At 42.6% G+C, this 19,620-nt stretch overlaps 1 protein-coding gene across 1 annotated transcript in view; it reads left to right on the top strand.

Moving 5' to 3' along the window:
* LOC117367913 (discoidin domain-containing receptor 2-like) overlaps nucleotides 1–19,620 on the top strand; it is a 235,372-nt gene that overhangs the window by 157,628 nt on the left and 58,124 nt on the right. Inside the window, exons 7-9 of the mRNA XM_033961001.1 lie at nucleotides 1,580–1,766; nucleotides 2,824–3,070; nucleotides 19,182–19,277. Coding sequence (XP_033816892.1) covers nucleotides 1,580–1,766; nucleotides 2,824–3,070; nucleotides 19,182–19,277 — 530 coding nt within the window. The remainder of the gene's footprint in view (nucleotides 1–1,579; nucleotides 1,767–2,823; nucleotides 3,071–19,181; nucleotides 19,278–19,620) is intronic.

Below are 19,620 nucleotides of genomic sequence, written 5' to 3'. Positions count from 1 at the left end.
CCTCCTCCCCGGGTTGGCTTCTTAGCTGGCTTATCTTAACTGGGGATCGCGCGCCTCTGACGGGCGGGAAGACACTTGCACATGCGCGGTGCGGCCTAGCTAGAACTTTCTAAGTTCTTAGAGTGCAATCACTCTAAAATTGTCCATACCGGGGCTCCATCGGTGCCGTCACCCATCAGTTAAGAATATCTGCCTGCTGTCCCTGGATAACACCTGTTACGGTAAGTAACTGTGCTTTACAATCATATAAATCCATACTTAACAAATTAACTAGTTTACAAGAAAAAGTATTATGGTGAAATTAGCTCAAGTCCTCTTTAGATCCAAGAATTAATTTGCGAGAAAAAACAAGAAAACAACTAAAAAAAAAAACACGATAAGAATATGCCTATAGATCAGGTAGGAAGTTACTATTTTCTCCTTGTCCAGAGGGGACATAGCCAGAAAATTAATCAAGTGTTGAGGCTCAAAGAATACATATTTAATGGAACGATAACGGACAATGCACTTACAAGGATGTTTTAGATAAAAGGTAGCCCCCAATGAGGTGACCCCTGGTTTCAAAAGAAGAAAATCACGTCTACGTTTTTAATAAACCTTGAAACCTTGATATGGGAGGAAAGTCTTTCTGAGTATTATTTTTCTTTATTTTTATATGTGCATTTCTAATATCTTGGATCCATATTTCCTAAAAATTGTGGACAGATTGTTTAGATATTTTTTCTTTGAATAATTTACATTTAAAATAGTTTGCTGGTATTTCTTTAATCATGGATCTTTTGAAGTGATTGTAAAATATATATCAATAAAAAGAAAGTTAAAAAAAATAAATAAAAGGAAGCTCTGGAATGAGTGGGCAGAGGTTGAAGTTAAGAGGTGATAGACTCAGGAGTAATCTAAGGAAATACTTTTTTACAGAAAGGGTGATAGATGTATGGAACAGTCTCCTGGCAGAGGTGGTGGAGACAAAGACTGTGTCTGAATTGAAGAAAGTGTGGGATAGGCATGTGAGATCTCTTAGGAAAAGGAAGAGATAATGGATGCTGCGGATGGGCAGACTAGATGAGTTATTTCAGGGGTCTCAAAGTCCCTCCTTGAGGGCTGCAGTCCAGTCGGGTTTTCAGGATTTCCTCAATGAATATGCATGAGATCTTTGTGCATGCACTGCTTTCAATGCATATTCATTGGGAAAATCCTGAAAACCCGACTGGATTGCGGCCCTCAAGGAGGGACTTTGAGACACCTGAGTTATTTGGTCTTTACCTGCCATCTTGTTTCTATGGGCTCCTTTTACGAAGGCGCGTTAGGGCCTTAACGCGTGGAATAGCGTGCACCAAATTGCTGCGCGTGCTAGCCGCTGCCGCCTCCTTTTGAGCAGGCGTTAGATTTTCGGCTAGCGTGTGCTAATCCGCTGCGTGCGCTAAAACCGCTAGCGCACCTTCGTAAAAGGATCCCTATGTTTCTCTCACCAGTGCCTTGGTCTGTAGGTGAAAGTTACAGTACATGACTGTGTGTATATTAAACACTACCAAAGTTAGTCTCTGGCTAACAGGCTGTTGTTGCACTGTTTTTTTGCTAGGTATCTGTATGGTGGCCTTGGGCAACTGACAGATGGGATCCTGGGCCTAGATGACTTCACACAAAGTCACCAGTACCAAGTTTGGCCTGGCTATGATTATGTTGGCTGGAGAAATGAGAGCACTGGCACTGGTTACATAGAGATGGAGTTTCAGTTTGATCAGCCAAGGAACTTCACAACCATGAAGGTAATAACAGTATCATGCCCTTATATAGTTTTAATAGCACTAAGAGTCAAAGATAATAACGTGCAGGAGCTATAGTACACTTCTCCCTCCGTATTTGCTGTGATAGGGGATTAACAGTCCCGTGAATACAGAAAAACCGCAAATAACTTTTTCATATGTTATTCACGGTTTTCTATTAAAAACCATTGTGAATATGGTGAAACCGCGAATAACGTGATGGCCTGTTCCTGAAGGAGAGGCAAAACAGGGTGAAGAACATGCTGGGAATCAGCGATTTTCTCTGTAAACGCTTGGAATCAGCGATTTCTCTATACAAGTTGGTGTAATTTTGGGGGAGGAGCCAGCAAGCTAAAAACCGCGAATAATCGAAACCAGGAATACGGAGGGAGAACTGTATAGCACAGTGAGAGTTCTCATGTGACCCATCGGCCCATATAGCACACATAAAGGGAAGAAAGAAAAAAATCAATATACTATATTGTATTTATCAACTTGCAGCCTCACAGAAGTATCTTTCTTTCTTTTATTTTGGTTTTGGTTTAATTTTATTGGTGTCGTATTATTTTGGCTATATATTATTTGTAAACAGCTTGGAATGGAGTTTCGGGAAGGTGGTATATGAATTTTAAAAATACACTAGTCCTTGATTTTTATTTTTTATTTTTTTTGCTGCTTGTGTTAACTTCTCTTAGCATATTGTAATTTTATTGTATAATAGCTCTGCTACACCTTAGGAAAGGATTTTTCTCTGTGTGTGTGTACATATGCATATTTGTACACACATTCAAAGAAAAAAAGTCTATATTGTAGTCTGAGTTTCCTGAAATGATTATGTTTCTCCCTATCACTCTTTCTGGCAAGGTTTTTGCTTGCTGTTCCTATTTTTTTTACACAGGAAGGGTCTCTTAAACAAATCACTAGGGTTGCCTTACCTGAAGCTCCCCATGGATATTTCCTTCTGGTTAGCATGTTGCCAAAGATGCTTGAGTCTTTGGCCCACGGAATGTACTGGATTAAGAACTGGAAGCCTTTTGATGATTTATTTTACTCTTATTAGGTTCACTGCAACAACATGTTTTCCAAGGGAGTGAAGATTTTCCAGAGGGTGGAGTGCCAGTTCAAGCCACGTCTTATTTCTGAATGGGAGCCAGAGTCAGTGGGGGTTGATACAGTGTTGGATGACAAGAACCCCAGTGCCCGATTTGTGACCATCCCCCTGAATCAGCGGGTGGGTAAAGCCATCCTCTGCCATTTCATCTTTGCAGACAACTGGATGATGATCAGTGAAATATCCTTCCAGTCTGGTAAGTTCTTCCTTATGGTTCTTTAATGCCAAGCATTCAGCCCCTAATTCGATCATTAAACTTTTAAATGACATTAAACTAGTCTAATTTCTCCAGAGACAAGCAGGGGGATGTAGTCACGTTTGTTGGTGAAGTCCTTAGACTAATCCTGTATGTCGGTGCTTTCCCAGAGCAAATGTAAATCTTTGGCTTACTGAGCATGTGCAGGGATTTGCGTCTTCAGTGGCCCCTCCTCTTGCTACTCAGTATTTTTTTTTTTGCTGCACCTGTCAGGTTGCAACTCTCCGTCTCTCATACAACTTAAAAACAAATAATAAAAATATCTATTTACTTTTGTTATTCCTTCCTTTAGATATAAAGGTAAAACTATCATTTCTTACAAAAAAAAAAAATCTAATATTTTTTCTCCTCAGATAGCTCCTCAGGAGCTCATACTGGAAAACGATAAATAACTAGCTAAATACCAGGTGATTTGAGGAGAAATGGAAGAAGACCAACTTTTTGTGGCAGTCAGCGTTTTTTCTTTTTGATAGACAAAATTTAATTGGAACAAGCTTGCAAACTACGAAGATTCCCAGCCAGGGCAACAATCACAATTGTTTATCAAAGCGGCCTCCTGAGATGTTTCCGCAGCTCCTGCCAGCTGCATCATTGGCTCCTTAGGCTTCACTGGAGGAGATGATTTGCCATTCTTTATATCCAGATATATATATATATATATATATATATATGTCTAAATATATATATATATATATATATATATATATACAGTGGCGTACCTAGGGTATGTGGCACCCGGGGCCCATCATTTTTTGACACCCCCCCCATGTAAAAAAAAATTTTTTGTAATGACCATGAAACGGAATAAATGGTCAGAATAGAAACAGGCAGTGAAAATTTTCTTATATTCCAAACATAACATAATATAAATTATGTCTGAATTGTCATGACATCAGAAGTACATATGGAGTAGTTGCAGGTGATGCTTGGGACAGTTCTGATTGTGTTAGTTCGGTTTTATGTGTTTTTTGAATAGAAGGGTTTTTATTTCTTTTTGAAGGTTTTGCAGTCTGTGGTCGATGTCAATTGGTTGTAGAGTTGGGGGTCGAGTGTTGCAGCTCGAATGGCTAGGAGGTTGTCGAACAGTTTTTTTCTTTTGACATTTTTGGTTGGAGGGTGTGTGAATGGTGCGTGAGTTCTTCTATGTCTGTTTGAAGTGGATTGAATTATTTAGCTGAAGAAATTAGTTACCCCCTCATCCCACACACATTAATTCTCTTCCATTTTTGTTCCCATTATAAAAAACACTGATAAGTTCCCAGAAAAAAAATACATTAAAATAAGAAGTGAAAACAAAGGCTCCTACAGATGAGAACATAACATAAGAATAGCCTAACTGGGTCAGACCAATGGTCCATCATGCCCAGTAGCCCATTCTCATGGTAGCCAATCCAGGACACTAATACCTGGTCAAAACCCAAAGAGTAGCAACATTCCATGCTACCGATCCAGGGCAAGCAGACACTTCCCCCATGTCTTAATAACAGATTATGGACTTTTCCTCCAGGAATTTTTCCAAATCTTTCTTAAAACCAGCTACACTATCTGCTTTTACCATAACTTCTGGCCACTTCATTTTTAAGTTTAGATCTTTCCTTTCAAACAGAGACCTTGCTAGATGTCAAATACAGCACAAGGTAACTTCACATGGACTTAGCTGTGCAGGAAATGTGAATCTCCTCATACACCCACCATATAGTTCAAAAATGTGCAAAGGTCTGTTTTTTTCTTTCAATCACTACATAGCCTAATGCCACACAAGCAGCACTGTTACAAACATATTCTGTAGGTCAATGCTAAAGATAACAAAGTTTCCTTCCTTGGACCAGAAGGAGATACTGATAAACCACTGGTTTATCCCAAAACAACACCCAAAGACCCACTCAGTGTGTGAACCAGTTGAGTGGAGTGGACTAACTGGGGGGTGGAAATGGGCTCGGAGTTTGCTCAGCAGAATTTCCCAGACCACCTCTTCCTCTCAACACATTGACATGCTGCTGCCACCACCACCACTAGGAACACATAAGAACATAAGAACACCTCACTGGGTAGGCCAGCTATGCTATAAACTTTATAAAACACATTATTATATTTTCTTATAAAGCACATATTTTAACTGAACTCTGACATCCTCAGCCTTTCCATTCACAAAAATAGAAGGAAGAAAAGTTCCCATTTCCTGCTGTCTCATGTCCCCGGCCTATACAATATTTTTTTTCTGCAGACCCTTCAAAAGTCTGACCAAATCCTCGTTTCACTTGCATTATAAAGTACTGAGGATGCCATCTCTCCCCAATCCTAGGTCCTAAAGTCTAAGACAGTAGCGCAAACTAATGCTGCCAGATTCAGGAAAAAAATTTCGATTCGATTCAGCCTATTGAATTGGTTTTTCAATTCGATTTTCCTGCCCAGTTGGGTGATTTTTTTCAAAACTCCTGGTGGGTTTTATAGCTTTTTCACCCCCTTTGGCTTCTCCTAACCACACTGGCGCTGTGGTGTAAATAAAATAAAGAAACAAAAAGAACTTTTCCTCTCTCTGTTAAATCCTAGCTCACGTTTGAAGTCCAACACCAGCTCTGGCAGGATACACATTTCAAATCTGACATATTATAATCACAAAACAGAAAATAAAATTAATTTTTCTACCTTTTGTTGTCTGGTTATATTTCAAATCTTGTTGGTCCAAGGCTCTGGTTTTCTTTTGATAACTTGCTTGCCAGGGTCTCCTTCTTTCTTCTTTCTGCATGCTAACCATCCATCTGCCAACTCTGTCCTCCCTTTCCATTTCCCTTCCCTCCCCAGGAAGTCTGGTATCTTTCCTTTTTTTCATCTCCCTCCACAGATCCACCTTTTCTTAACTACCCTTTCATCCGGCATCTCTCCCTCCTTCCCCACCACCCCAGAGTCCACCATCTCTCCCTTTCTTTTCCCAATTACCCTCCTATCCAGTATCTCTATCCCTCCTCCACACCATCCCTTGTGTCTAATTTCTCTCCCTTTCTGTTCCTTCCCTCCCTAAATCCCATGGTCCAACATCTCTTTCCCTCTCCTCTATTTTCAGACCTATTATTTCTTCCTCTCTCCCCCCCCCCAAAGTTTGGCATATGCATGTCTCTTTGAACACTCCCTTCCCTCCGTGTACTTCTAAACCAGGGTCCTCCCCCCAAAGGCCTGTTCCCCCTTAAAGGTCTGCCTGTCCCCCCTTGAAGGCCTGCACCCCCCTTGAAGGCCAGTCCCACCCCCTTGTAGGCCTGTCCCCCCTTGAAGGCCTGTCCCCCCCTTGTAGGCCTGTCCCCCCCTTGAAGGCCTGCCTGCCTGTCCCCCCCTTGAAGGCCTGTCCCCCCCTTGAATGTCTGCACCCCCCCCCCGAAGGCCTGCACCCCCCTGAAGGTCTGTCCCACCCCCTTGTAGGCCTGTCTCCCCCTTGTAGGCCTGTCCCCCCCTTGAAGGCCTGCCTGCCTGTCCCCCCCTTGAAGTCCTGTCACCCCCTTAAAGGCCTGCACCCCCTTGAAGGTCTGCACCCCCCGAAGTCCTGCACCCTCCCCGAAGGCCTGCACCCCCCCGAAGGCCTGTCCCCCCCCTTGAAGGCCTGTCCCACCCCCTTGTAGACCTGTCCCCCCCTTGAAGGCCTGCCTGCCCCCCCTTGAAGGCCTGTCCCTCCCCCTTGAAGGTCTGCACACACCCCCCGAAGGCCTGCCTCCCCCATTGAAGGCCTGCCTTCCCCCTTGAAGGCCTGCCTGTCCCCCCCCTTGAAGGCCTGTCCCCTCTTGAAGGCCTGCCTGCCTGCCTGTCACCCCCCGCCCCCTTGAAAGCCTGCCTGCCTGCCCGCCCGCCCCACCCAAGGACCGCTCACCTCCTGGCCTCCCCGCACCACCTATGCTCCCGGCCTTGCCGTTCAGTCCCCCCACCACCACCCCCGAAGGACCGCTCGCCCCACTGACCTTCCTGCACCACCTATGAAGCAGTCGCAGCAGGATCGCGACGTCAGCGATCCCTGCGCTGCTTAGTCGCTGCTTCCTGCGCCGCGGTCCCGCCCCTCCTCTGACGTCAGAGGAGGGGCAGGACCGCAGCGCAGGAAGCAGCGCCCAAGCAGCTCAGGGATCGCTGACGTCGCGATCCTGCTGCGGGCTGCTTCACAGGTGGTGCAGGAAGGTCAGTGGGGCGAGCGGTCCTTCGGGGGTGGGGGGGACTGAACGGCAAGGCCGGGAGCACCCCCTCAGGGCTGGCACCCGGAGCGGACCGCCCCTCCCGCCCCCCCCCCCTTGGTGCGCCACTGTGTATATATATATATATATATGTATGTATGTATGTATATATCTCTTAATTCGTATTGTGAATAACACTATCACCTTACAATCAAACGCTGTCACACAAGTCAGTACTCTCTACCTTGTATGGATATTTAAGAGAAAAACAAGAGTCTCAAGTGCTCACAATCAAAGGCCCGAGATATACTTCAAAGCCTGTGAATGATGTATTGAGCTATCATCTCCAGATGCTCCACTCCAGATGAAGAGGAAATATCAGAATGAAGTAGTTTCCACTTTGCAATAAAGAAAGAATAGTAGTATCGCGCTGGAGATTTTATGAGTGACCTTTGGCGCTTTCCTGATGAAGCCCCGAGTAAATACACGGGAGCGAAACGGAGATCTTCCGTAGAGAGTCAAGAGAGTCAATAGAAAATCAATAAGAGGGAGAAAAAGAAAAAACAAGCTAAGTAGCTCTGAAATGCACTTAATGGCAAAGGATTAATAAATTATTGAATGATTATTTAAACACAAGGAACATTAACTAAGAAAAAGAATATTAACTACTATAAGGTACAGAGAAAATAAACGGGATTGATGATAGCTCAATACATCATTCACAGGCTTTGAAGTATATCTCGGGCCTTTGATTGTGAGCACTTGAGACTCCTGTTTTTCTCTTAAATATCCATACAAGGTAGAGAGTACTGACTTGTGTGACAGCGTTTGATTGTAAGGTGTATGTATATATACACAGGTATTTATATTATGTCAGAGCCCAAATGAACCTCGTGACAGAAGATCAGATTAATGCCACTAGAATTGGTACTCCCTCACCGCCGGCATGTACTACACTGGCCTCTGAGTGGATTGCAGCTGCCCTCAGCATGGTTACACTGGTAAAATACAACCAGCACTGGGACCCTGCAAAAACCCATGCCACTGACAAGAACAGCTGACAGGATTCACCACAACTTTCTCTTCAGCAGCATGGCTTTACCGCTCCTACCAGCTGCGTCAAGGACTCCCTCCCCCTAGGGCCCAGTTTTAACATCATTGGGTGAGGTGAATCGCCACTCCCTGATGTGCTCAGATCACTGGAGAGTCACACAGCGAAGAAGGCATGGGAACAACCGAAAGCTCCACCGCTTTACTGCCGGCTGACACAGCACTGGCATCGGGATGAATTTTCTCAGCATATTAAGAAAAGAGGCTCCTGCGAGCACTGATTAGGCTTTGCAGTCTTCTCATCCTGTCCATGAACAGCTTTCATCTACACAAGGTAGAGTTTCTAACTTCCTCCAGTCAGCAGCTTTGATACTAGGTCTCAGTACCAGGCCTACTTCTTCTGAGGCAGATCATCATCAGTATTAAAAATAAAAAGGCTAAATATCTTAACTACTTGCAGGCCTCCTGCCCCCTCCCCCACACCTGGGCTCAGATTTGGCTCTGCAGGGAAAGTGTAATCAGCACCATACACGGATTTTCAACTTTAGGTGCTAAAACGTTTTCAGCATGGGTATATACCACCATTTTTATCTTATCATATCAGTATACAGACAGACTGTCATTCCTCTATTGTTTGTTTATTTCTCACCCGCCTTATCCAGGGTGAGTTACATATTAACATACAAAATAAAAGATTTACATTTATTGTACAAAACACTTCAGAGACACACTATAACAAATTACATACTGACATATCAAATCAAATTACATATAGCATATATGTAGCATCAATGACAAATTTCATTTAAGACCATTGTGGTTCTCTGTCCCATAGGGGGCTTAATAAATATAATTGCCACCTGTGTTACATGATTATTTCATTCTGCTTAGCCCTCTAGAAGGAAACAGGACTAATAACATAGTAGATGACAGCAGATAAAGACCCGAATGGTCCATCCAGTATGCCCAACTGAAAATTTGTTTGTTTGTTTTTTCCTTCTTAGCTATTTCTGGGCAAGAATCCAAAGCTCTGCCCAGTACTGTTCTTAGGTTCCAACTACTGAAGTCTCCATCAAAGCTCACTGCAGCCCATCTACACCATCCCAGCCATTGAAGTCCTCCCCAGCCCATCTTCAACCAGCCGTGCAAATTTGCCCAGTACTGGCCTTAGTTCTTCAATATTTACTATTATTTTCTGATTCTAGATCCTCTGTGTTCATCCCACGCTTTTTTGAACTCTGTCATCGTTTTCATTTCCACCACCTCTCTTGGGAGCGCATTCCAGGCCTCCACTACCCTCTCCGTAAAGAAGAATTTCCTTACATTGCTCTTGAATCTACCAGCCCTCAACCTCAAATTATGTCCTTTGGTTTTACCATTTTCCTTTCTCTGGAAAAGATTTTGTTCTACGTTAATACCTTTCAAGTATTTTAACGTCTGAATCATATCTCCCCCGTCCCTCCTTTCCTCTAAGGCAGGGGTGTCCAACCTGCGGCCCGAGGGCCACATGTGGCCCCGTGAAGGATTTTGTGTGGCCCCGGTCGAGGGTGATGCAGTGTTTTCCTCTGCTGCCCCTGGATGTTTACCGGCTTGCCGGCTTCCTCCTCTGTCTTGCTGCAGCGTTTGCGTATTTGTATGGCCCCAGAAACATTTTTTTTGGCCAATGCGGCCCAGGGAAGCCAAAAGGATGGACGCCCCTGCTCTAAGGTATACATATTCAGGGCTTCCAGTTTCTCCTCATATGTCTTTTGTCGCAAACCTTCTATCATTTTCGTCACCCTCCTCTGGACTGCTTCAAGTCTTTTTGTGTCCTTCGCCAGATATAGTCTCCAAAACTGAACACAGTACTCTAGGTGGGGCCTCACCAACGACCTGTACAGGGGCATCAACACTGGTTTGGCAACTTTAATGGAACATTGGATTGAAAAACAACATATAAGGGAGTGCTGAAAAGTTCTCAGCCCAGCCAAGAAGGGAATGACATGGAGCCATGAATCTTACAAGTTATTCCACATATTCATCCCTAAGTTGAACACATTTGGTATGTCATGTCTGAAGTGTCTGTAAACCCTTCTATTACTACTACTACTACTAATCATTTCTATAGTGCTACCAGACATCGCTGCAGCACTGCACATCAAAACATAGAAGAGACAGACCTTGGTCAAAAAAACCCTTCCAAAAATACTGCCTGGTCAAATACTCTGCTGCTGCAATCACCTCTGAATCACTTGAAACTTGTCACCCTTTCAAACTCTTTTTAAGGTTTGGAAACAGAAAATAGATAGAGCAAGATCTGGTGAGTAGGGTGGATAGTTGCCAGCTTTGTAAGAAGGTGCATTGTTTTGCAAAAAGAGAACTCCTTTCCACAGCTTCTCTCTCCTTTTTACTTTCAATGCCTCCTTTAATCAGCATAACAAGTTACAGTATTATTCTGCATTAACTGTTTGGCCCTTTGGAAGATAGTCAGTATAACACCTTCCTGATCCCAAAACACTGTGACCATGACTTTTGGGTCTTGAATTTCCTTGGCTTTGGAGAACCTAAGTGGTGCCATTGCATGGATTGTTTTATCTCAGGATCATAGTAATGTAACTAGGTTTCATCAACAGCAGCTAGTCATTTCAAAAGGTTGGCACCAGTTCGCTGAAAATACTGCAAAATCAACTTGGAAGTGTCTACTCAACGTCGTTTCTCATCTGCATTCAAACATTTGGGCACCCACTTGGCTGACAGCTTCTGCATTTTCGGCTGCTCATGGATTATACACCCAACACGTTCCTTGGATATCTATAGTGTCTCAGCAATTGTTTAGCCAATATTTGCTGATCTGCCAAAATCAGGTGGTCATCAATTTCAGGAGTTGACACCGTTTGAGGCCTTCCAGACCTTCCTGCATCTTTGGTCTAGAAATCTCCATGGTGAAAGCTTGCACACCACTTATTCACTGTGGAGAACAATGGGCATTTCTAATCTAATCTAGTCTTCAATTTATATACCGGGTCATCTCCCAACGGAGCTCGATTCGGTTCACATGTAATGAAGTCTAGAGTATATAAGAGAGCATAAAAGAAAAAAGCTGGATTATCATCAATTCTTTGATACTATAGTTAAGTCATTTAAATGTTGTGTAAACAGTAGAGTTTTCAGGGCTTTACGAAATTGTTGTAGTTGGCCTATCAATCTAATGGAGTCAAGCAGTCCATTCCACATCTCTACCAGCTTAAAGGCAAAAGATTGACTAAGCTTTCCTACAGATTTAATACCCTTAAAAGAAGGGAAAGATAGTTTATATCTCTGTGTATTCCTCAAATGACAGGATCTGAAGGGCCTCTAAGGGAACTAAAGGATCAAATATTCCATAGAGAAGCTTAAATTCAATCCTGAAGCGGACTGGAAGCCAGTGAAGTTTTCTCAACAAAGGAGAAACATGATCGTATTTTCGCTTCCCGAATATAAGCTTAACTGCTGTATTTTATATCAGCTGAAGACGTTTTAGACTGCCCTGTTTAATGCCTAAATAGACTGAATTATAATAGTCTTATCTGGGCAAGCACTGTAGATTGTACCAATACTGAAAAATCTTCTTGATGGAACAATGATCTAACTTTCCTCAACATGTTTGCATCATATATTCATGGATTTCCTGTTGAATTTTTTTCTGCAGGAATAGGAACTTCATGATGGCTTGGAGTTCTAGACTTGAAAATTCCACACTTTTTGTTGAAATGCTTCAATCAGTGATCTGAAACAATGTCAAACATAACATTATGATTCTGCAAATCGACACTTTGCAAAATAAAATAACACTCTTTTCAGCTATAGTGACAAAATACCACTCAGAATTTAGAACATAAGCCAGAGGTCCATCATGCCCAGCAGTCCGCTCATGTGGCGGCCCATCAGGTCCAGGACCTGTATAGTAGCCCTCTATCTATACCCTTCTATACCCTTTTCCTTCAGAAAATTGTCCAATTCCTTCTTGAACTGCAATACCGTACTCTGCCCTATCACGCCCTCTGGAAGCGCGTTCCAGGTGTCCACCACCCGTTGGGTGAAGAAGAACTTCCTAGCATTGGTTCTGAATCTGTCCCCTTTTAAGTTTTTCAAATGCCCTCTCGTTCTTGTAGTTGTTGAAAGTTTGAAGAATCTGTCCCTCTCCACTTTCTCTATGCCCTTCGTGATCTTGTAAGTCTCTATCATATCTCCTCTAAGTCTCCTCTTCTCCAGCGAAAAAAGCCCCAGTCTCTCTAATCTTTCAGCGTATGAAAGGTTTTCCATACCTTTTATCAAACGTGTTGCTCTCTTCTGAATCCTCTCGAGTATTGCCATATCCTTCTTTAGGTACGGCGACCAATATTGGACGCAGTACTCCAGATGGAAATTGATTGGGCTGAGAACTTTTCAGCACTCTCTCAACTATCAGAGGATATCCTTTTTTTTTTGTCTTTAGGACTATTAGATCAAGGTGGAGGGGTGGTGATGCAGACTTGCATAATTTATGAATTTAATACTTCTAGTCCTTGTGGATTCCACCAGGACTTAGATTTCTTGCATTTTTTAATGATTTGTGCAAGATCACATGCTGATTGCTCTTGGTTTATTGTGATTCTTCAGGGACATAGATTTAATTTGCCTGATGCATTTTCACAGAAGACTGGACCTCTGAAGAAGGCACTGTGTGCAAATCAATTGTTTCCATCTTTGTTAATGTTTTGTATAGGTCTTGTATAATAAAGGTCATCTGGACAAGGAGAGAGGCATAATCAAAATATACGTTAAGTCTGATTTGGTCATATGGTGCTAGATGCCCAAAGTCGGCAGCAAAAAAATGCCCATTCTCAAAAAATACATCTAGAATTTTTTATTGGACAATCATCTATCTGGACATCCAGGCTGTTGTTCATCTAGACCAGGGGTTCCCACACTTTTTTGGCTTGCAAGCTACTTTTTAAAATGACCAAGTCAAAATGATCTACCAACAATAAAATTAAAAAAAAAAACCCCACAAAGCACACTGTATGCAGAGAAAATGTTAATTATTTATATTCAGGGGGGGGTCAAAGAGGTCAAGGCAGATGACTTAAAAATATGCAATGTCACCTCAGTAACAACTATACAAAACTAGACAAATATACCCCCTCCCTTTTTACTAAACCGCAATAGCGGTTTTTAGCATAGGGAGCTGCGCTGAATGCCCCGCACTGTTCCCGACGCTCATAAGATCCCTGTGCTAAAAAAACGCTATTGCGGTTTAGTAAAAGGAGGCCATAGTGCAAAATATAGACAGCGCAGATATAAATTCTCAAAATGGACACATTTTGATCACTAAATTGAAAATAAAATCATTTTTCCTACCTTTGTTGTCTGACTTCATGAGTCTCTAGTTGCATTTCCTTCTTACTGTGCATCCAATCTTTCTTTCTTTGTTCCTTTCTTTCTTCCTCCTCATTCTTCCTCTCCTCCAGACCTCATTCCATTCCCCAACCAACATCTCTCTCTGTCCCTCCATGAGTCCAACGTTTTCTTCCTCTCTGCCTGCCTCCTACCACTTGACACATGCCATTCCCTTCCCCAACTTTTTCTTCCTCTCTCCCTGCCCCCTCCCCTTTCTTTCTCCCTGCCCCCTTCTTTCTGTCTGTCTTTCTCTCTCCTTGCCCCCTTTCTTTCTCTCTGTCCCCGCCCGCCAGCCACTGCCAATGATTTCTCCATGTTTCCCTGACGTCGCAAAAGCCACTGCGTTGCGTGCAGCTACTGCACAAGCGCCGGGCCCATAAGTCTTCCCTCCCACCCCCCATTTCAATTCTGATGTCGTAGAGGACAGAACTTCCTCTCCAATGTCAGAATTGACGTTGGAGGGTGGGGAGGCATGTTGGCCCAGCGCTTGTGCAGTGGCTGCATGCATCTGGCTTTTGTGATGACGGGGAAGCAGGGAGAACACAAAGGCAACGCGAGTCTCTCTGCGATCTACTCGCGTTGCCCTTGCGATCTACTGGTCGATCGTGATCGACCTTTTAGGCACCCCTGATCTAGACTACCAGATCTAGACTATCTTTATACCACATTTTCAACCAAAATTTCATCCAAGTCCCAAGCGCCCAGAACAAGACCATTTAGGCATGGGAGGGGCCAATCTTGTAATGGACTGGCCACCAAGACATGGTGACAGAGCAGTGGGGCACCATAGAGGGTACTGCTGTGATCTTCACAAAAAGGGTGCCACAAAAGCATCTTAGCAGAACTCCCTTATAGGTTATGGTGAGCTTCCCCAAAACATCCCCCAAACCCACTATACCCACTTGCTACAATCCCAATAGCTGCACAGAAAAAGCAAATTAATGAAGATATATTCATAAATGTGAAGGGTAATGTCTCAGAGCACCACTAAAGGAATCATATAAGCTTTCACCCTTAATTACCATGATGGTTTTCTTTCATGGACAAAACCTCCACAACACTTACTACTCTATCGTAGCTAATTTAATACTTTATTGTAATCAATATTTTTTCAAACTTCTCAGACTAATAAATTAATTCATTTTATTTTCTTTTTTGTCATTTAAAACTTTTTGGGGAATTATTGTTTTTTATCTTTTAAAACTATTTTTAGGAATTTTATTTTACTTTAAACCAACCCCTAGTTCAAATCGGGAAAGGTTATTTCTGGCTTACTGCCACCAGCTGTCTTACTGCCTCACTTGTAGTGCTACAATCATAATACAGTGGTACCTTGGATTATGAGCATAATCCGTTCCAGGAGCACGCTCGTAATCCAAAATGCTCGTTTATCAAAGCAAAGTTCCCCATAGAAATCAGTGGCAACAGCAATGATTTGTTCCAGAACCCGGGGTCTGTACCTGTCGGGTGCCGGGTGCTGCAGCGCCATCTCCTCCGTCCGCCTCCTCCGTCCATCATCCGAAGAAGAACCCCACAGTGCCGCTTCAGAGTGATGCCTCCTCCATCCGCCGGCCAGCCCTCCACATCAGATGCCCCTCGCATGCTGGAAAGCCCCCACCCGAGCCCACTCAGCCGAGTGCCACTCCACACGCATGCCACGCACAACACCGATGATTGACGCTGTGCACTTTACATGCAACACGCAGGCGGGACAGTACCCAGCTGTGCAGGCCCAGACATAGGTCCTCCAACGGAAGGCACCCGACGTGGAAGGCTGGACGGAAGAGGAATCCCCCGAAGCAGCGCTTCCTGGGCTGTAAGTGCTCGTTTATCGGGGCAGTGCTCGGTTTGCGAGTCAAAAGTTTGCTGAGTGTTTTGCTTGTCTTGCAAAACACTCGCAAACCGGGTTACTCGCAAACTGATTTTTTTCAAGCACAAGAACAGAACTTTTTTACTTATCTTGCTCTTGCCATTCGCTTGATGAAGTGCTTAGAAAGGCCCAAGCTGCATTTTCGTCAAAATGCTCAGAATCATAGTTGACACTCGTTGTACTTGACAATACCACCGACTGGTCCCGTTTTGCCGCACACAGCGGCTTCTTCAGGGTTTTACAGTCGGGTTTCTAAAACAGATGCAAGCAGTTCAGGACAAAAATACATATAAGATCTTCAAATGATCATAAACACTCGCTTCTTAACATAGGGCTCTTTTCATTCAAGCATAAGATGAAACATTTAAAAATGCCAGCACATACGCACTCTTTTCCACTGACGTTGATTTACCCGATTAGTATAACAAAACCTCATTCATGTTCACAGAAACTCCTCCCCTCAGATGTCAGATAAACACTGACCAATCAGAGATGGTATTTAAGCCATATGGATACATAGTTTTTAATTTGTAGATCCAGTGTAACTCTCGCTGTTTCAGTCTTTTAATTCTGTCTCCACCCCCTGTGCATTTTTGGCTCCTGATCTATCACAAAACTTGTGTCCCTGCAATCGACAGTGTTCTACCACAACTTTGGAGCTTCGTTCACATTTTAAATTTGACTTATTTTCTCTCATCCGTGTGCATAAATCCCTCGATGACATTCCCACATATATTTTTTTACATGAGATAAACAATGAAAGTTGTTTTACAATTGGTGAAGTTTTTTAATTCATATTGAACACCATCATTAGGGTTCACAAACTGCTTACATTGCAAGGTGACTTCGCATATATTTCAGGACCCGCATTTGTAATGACCCCTTACTGTTTTGGCTGTATTACATGGAGACATTTTAGATTTCACTGAGGAGGGACAAAGCATTTCTTTAAGATTTTTGTTACGTGAAAAAGCAATTCTTAATTTTTTATCATTAAAAACAGGGTGTAGATTGATAATATCAAAATTGTTTTTCACAATTTCAACTTCCTCTTTGCTTTTAGAACAATATCTCATCATGAAAGTTTCCATATCTTCCTCCATTTTATTCTCTTTTTGGTCATATAGCAAATGGTTCCTATTGCTAAACTTTGCTCGTTTAGAAGCATTTTGCACTACAGATTTTGGATACCCTCTTTTCACTAATTTTGCTTGTAAATCATCTGACTGCTCGAAAATCTTCCATTTTTGTACAATTGCGTCTGAATCAACAATTGAAAGAAAGGTAGGCTTTCTTTCAAACTTCTTGGATGGCTGCTGTCAAAACGTAATATGATGTTTTTGTCTGTTTCTTAAAAAAAGACTTCTGTGAGTTCCCGTAGTCTCTCGAGACTACGGCGGCAGCCATTTCCTATTGGCGATCTACATGGGGCAGGAGCGTAGGAAGATCGCTCCTGCCCCGAAAGCCTGCTAGACTACCAGGTAAGGCTGGAGAGAGGCGGGAACGTAATATAATATGGATTCCCCCCCAAAAAAAAAAAAAATTGAGAATTTGTGAAACCACGAGTGTGGAAACCGCGAATGGGGAGGGGGAAGTGTACTCCTGTAACCCGTTCTGGGCTCCTTTGGGAGGACGGGCTAAATAAATAAATAAATAAATAAATAGATTGTCAGAGCCTTAGCAGGGCATTTTTGAAAAAAAACATTTAAGTCCAACTTGAACTTTTCAAGTTGGATGTCCAAAGTTGGAGGAACAGAAGCAACCATTTTCAAATGACAGCTGCTGGGCATCCAAATATAACTACTTTTTTGAAAATCGTATATTTAGATATCTTGGCTACCAGGATATCTAGACTGCCAGAAAATTTCTAAATGCAGACCATTTGGACATGGGAGGGGCCAGCATAGAGATGGACTGGCCACATAGACATACCAACAGAGCAGTGGGACACCTTAGAGGACACTGCTGTGAACTTCACATAAAGAGTGCCAGATGTATATCTCACCAGAACCCCTTGTAATTTATGGTGAGCCAACCCCCTAAAAAAAAACCCCAAAAAATCCCCCTACTATACCCACCTGTGTACCATCCTAATAGCCCTTATGGCTGCAGGTAGAAACTCTATAGTAGGGTTTGGATGAGCTCACGCTTTCTACCATAAATGTAGTGATTAGAGTGGCTTATGGTCCTGGATCATCCTCCCTATAGTTCACTAGCCCACTCATCAAGTAATTCTGCGCACCTGTGTGATGCTGTACTAGGCTTCCCCATACCAGATGCTGCTGTTTTAAAGCCAGGTATGTAGCTTTTTGTTTTAATTTTTGTATGGTGGAAGGAGGTCATTGAACACTTGGGGAATGTGGGGGTATCTTATCTCAATGCATGCAGTGGTCATCTGATCAGTTTGGGTACCCTTGTTGAACTTAGACGCTTCTAAAACAGGTCTAGCTTTCAACTTCTTAAGTTCTGTCCAAGATGTCTTGCAAAACATTTTATTATCGCTGCAAGACATCCAAGTCTAACCCACCCTTAAGGATGCCCAAAGCCCACCCATAACACGCCTCCAATATGTCCTTCTCCAGCTCTGGATGCACAGAGGCTGGGATGGCTCGCTAGACATCCAGAAAGGTGGTTTCAATTATCGGCACTTGGACGTCCCAGTGATTAGGATGCCCAAGTGCCAATTTAGGACACTTGTTGTACATTTATATTTTTTAATTATGAGCCCCATAGTGTTTAGAATAGCTAAATAAACTATAGATTTATAGTTGATGTTACACATTAGCAATATGCATGATCTGGTATTTGGCTGCCTCATTATTGCTAGCAAAAACAAAAAACTGTGGATACAGATGTTCTGGAGATAATTTATTATACACTGACATATAAAAACATGAAAAGTCAATGAAAAAAGTACAATGATAAAAAATACAGTGGTAAAAATCTAACCGGACCCTACACGGTCCGTGTTTCGGCGAACACGCCTTCCTCAGGGGTCCAATTGTTTGCAAACTCACATATAAAGAATTGTCTTTAAACATGTGAGCAAAGAACACCACAGACAAGCTGAAGTAGCAAAAAAAAAAAAAAAAAAAATCTGAGGAAGGCGTGTTCACCGAAACACGGACCGTGTAGGGTCCGGTTGGATTTTTACCACTGTATTTTTTATCATTGTACTTTTTTCATTGAATTTTCATGTTTTTATATGTCAGTGTATAATAAATTATCTCCAGAACATCTGTACCCACAGTTTTTTTTGTTTACATTTTCATCGGTGGATTGTTTTCACTGTGGATCATTGGGTCTCCCCATTTTTCTTCATTATTGCTAGCACCATTTCCATCTCTCCCTGCCACTTTATCACAATAGATTATGAGAAAATTAATAATGCCAAACTGTAGTCAGTATCTGACACCTAGCACTCAATTTATATTTCTGTAACTGTCTTCTTGTCTTGCTGTTGCACACAACTCCATTAATTCCATTATAATAAGATTCTAATAAAAATTGTGACTATATTGTGACAAGAAAGTTGGAAGCTTAGGCTCAGAAAATGACTAATGCAAGATTTTTTTATACCTTTTTTCAGAAATGGATATGGTTAATCCCACTGTGATCACACTGCCTCCAACCAAAGCAGAGACCACACAGATGCTGCCGAATCACACCACAGAGAGAGAAACTGGTAAAAAGGGGATGTGAGATGGAAGATTAGAGAGAGTAAGTGTAAAGGGGACGATATGGTGGAGGAAGAGCAGAGGAGTATTATAGAATAATTGTATAAACATTTTTGGTGACGAAACAGCATATACCTTTATGCAATGCTCTGGGACAGAGTGAGTGGGGGGGTTTTCCCATTATAAAGTACACACATACTTTAGACACTAACATTTACACTTGTTCCTAAGCACATGCAAATGTCCCATGGCTTCAGTCTAGCCAAGATTACTGCTAATTTGCCCCTAGTATTTTATAAAGACATATAGATATATAGATATGACTTGATAAAATACACTAACAATAGTTGC

This window comes from Geotrypetes seraphini, chromosome 10 (genome assembly GCF_902459505.1).
Source record: "Geotrypetes seraphini chromosome 10, aGeoSer1.1, whole genome shotgun sequence".
Classification (NCBI taxonomy): Eukaryota; Metazoa; Chordata; class Amphibia; order Gymnophiona; family Dermophiidae; genus Geotrypetes; species Geotrypetes seraphini.
Note: the sequence above shows the minus strand (reverse complement) of the source record. Positions and strands in the feature narration are given on the sequence as shown.